The sequence below is a fragment of the Chiloscyllium plagiosum genome, unplaced genomic scaffold (assembly GCF_004010195.1).
Source record: "Chiloscyllium plagiosum isolate BGI_BamShark_2017 unplaced genomic scaffold, ASM401019v2 scaf_30531, whole genome shotgun sequence".
Taxonomy (NCBI): domain Eukaryota; kingdom Metazoa; phylum Chordata; class Chondrichthyes; order Orectolobiformes; family Hemiscylliidae; genus Chiloscyllium; species Chiloscyllium plagiosum.
The window spans coordinates 1-1,723 of NW_025168553.1; the positions used below are offsets into that span (position 1 = coordinate 1).

The following is a 1,723-nucleotide window of genomic DNA, read 5'->3' on the forward strand; positions in this document are numbered from 1 at the left end:
TGCTTACAGTGAGCAACCTAAGCCCTGCCTAGGGCATCTTGTGTAGCTTCACAAAACCCAGCCACCCCCAGAGATGGTTTGCTCGGTTGTATTCACATTGTTCCAGTTATCAATTCCTTGCCCAGTGGGTTGCTGTAGTCATCACCTTAGCATTTCATCCATAGGAGCAAGATGTGGCCATTCAGTCCCTGCCAAGCCTGCTGTCACTGTGATATGGAACAACGCTCACCTGTATCTGCCCCTTGCCCATGATTTTATCCACAATTTCATTGTCGTCTTTATTGAGTTTGATTTTGTCGAACAACTTCTCATAACAAAGGATCCGCAATGTCTGGGAGCCTTCCAACTCGATCTCAAACTCCTGTCGGTAACAAAGGCAAGAAACTGTCAGGGCATCTCAATTCATCACATTCCGAGAATGGGTCGGGGCCATTCAGCCCTCTCCTCAAGCCTAGATATTAGGAACAGCAGGAGGCCATTCAGCCCCCTCTTCTAGCATGTTACACAGGAACTGGAAATCATTCAGCCCTCTGCTGTGTCCCACCTTTTAATTAGCTCATGACTGATCCGAATCCACTCATCTTTATTATGTGTTCCTTAATCCCCGTCCACCCCACAAAAACTTGATTGATCGCAAGGTGTTCTGGCTGTTTTCTAAACTCAGAAGCCTTTTTAGGGGAGGAGTGTTCCAGATGTCCACTCCTCTTGAAGAGCAGAAATGCCTCCTGATGACATCATAACTTCAATGGGCTTGGGTTTAAAGGTTCTGTCCCTTTATTCTGGACTTTCCTCACCAGAGAGGATTTTCTCTTTCAGTATTCTGGTACGGTCTTGGGGAGGGCGTGGGGATTTACCAGCAGGGATCCAGGGTCAAAGGATGTCAGTCACATGGAGAAGCTGTAATTGTAATCTTCAGAGTTTTAATGATGATAGGAGATATAATTGAGATGTTCAAAATGATGTATAGTAGCGAGGGAGAGCCTTTCCCAGTAGCAGCTGGGTAAGTAACCAGGGGGGCACAGACTGAAGGGAACCAGCTAAAGAACCCAAGGAGGTGAGGAAGAGAATTATTTTCTTGAGATGGTGAGATGCAGTGATCAGGAACACGGTGCCTGAAGGGACAGTGGAAGCAGCCTTAGAACAAGAACTTTCAAAAGAGGAAAGGATAACTACTCCAATGGGATAAGTTTAGTTGTTTGGAGAAGGATCAGGGTGATTGGGACTAACTGGAGAGAACAGTTCTGGGGGTAGCTGTACAGCCTATTTCTATTCTGTTACAGTCTGTGCCCAATTGCATCAACTCAGCACCTTGAATAATCACACAGAGTCCACACCTTTGGGGACATAGTAAGAGAACTAAGCATCATCAGGTGAAGGGGAAAATAGGCTACAATTTCAGGGAATGTGATACTGAAGAGTCTTACAATAGGATATCTTATCAGTTTAATCCCAAAACCTCCTGAACTCACCTCATTCCAGTGTGGCTCTGTTGTGTCCCTGAAAACTCTGGTCTTTGCTTTACTGACAAAATAGCCAAAGGAATCAACTTCAAGTGTACAGTATAAACCTGGAAAATAGTAGGGAGGGAGATAGAGAGGATTAATAAATGGTAGGGTCACTCTTTACTCCCACAGGAAGCAGCCTTGGGCCAGCAGAGTGATATAGTGAATTAGACTGTCAGACAGAGCAAGGTTCACTCAACATCTTTCAAAAATCCTGTTTG

At 45.1% G+C, this 1,723-nt stretch overlaps 1 protein-coding gene across 1 annotated transcript; it reads right to left on the reverse strand.

Moving 5' to 3' along the window:
* Positions 1 to 166: 166 nt before the first annotated feature.
* On the reverse strand, positions 167 to 1,567 carry LOC122545244 (active breakpoint cluster region-related protein-like; the record flags this gene model as incomplete). The annotated part of the gene is made up of 2 exons (XM_043684349.1): positions 167 to 361; positions 1,470 to 1,567. Coding segments are annotated over 2 exons (278 nt in total), but the record flags the coding sequence as incomplete, so codon positions are not given.
* Between the last annotated feature and the right edge of the window lie 156 nt (positions 1,568 to 1,723).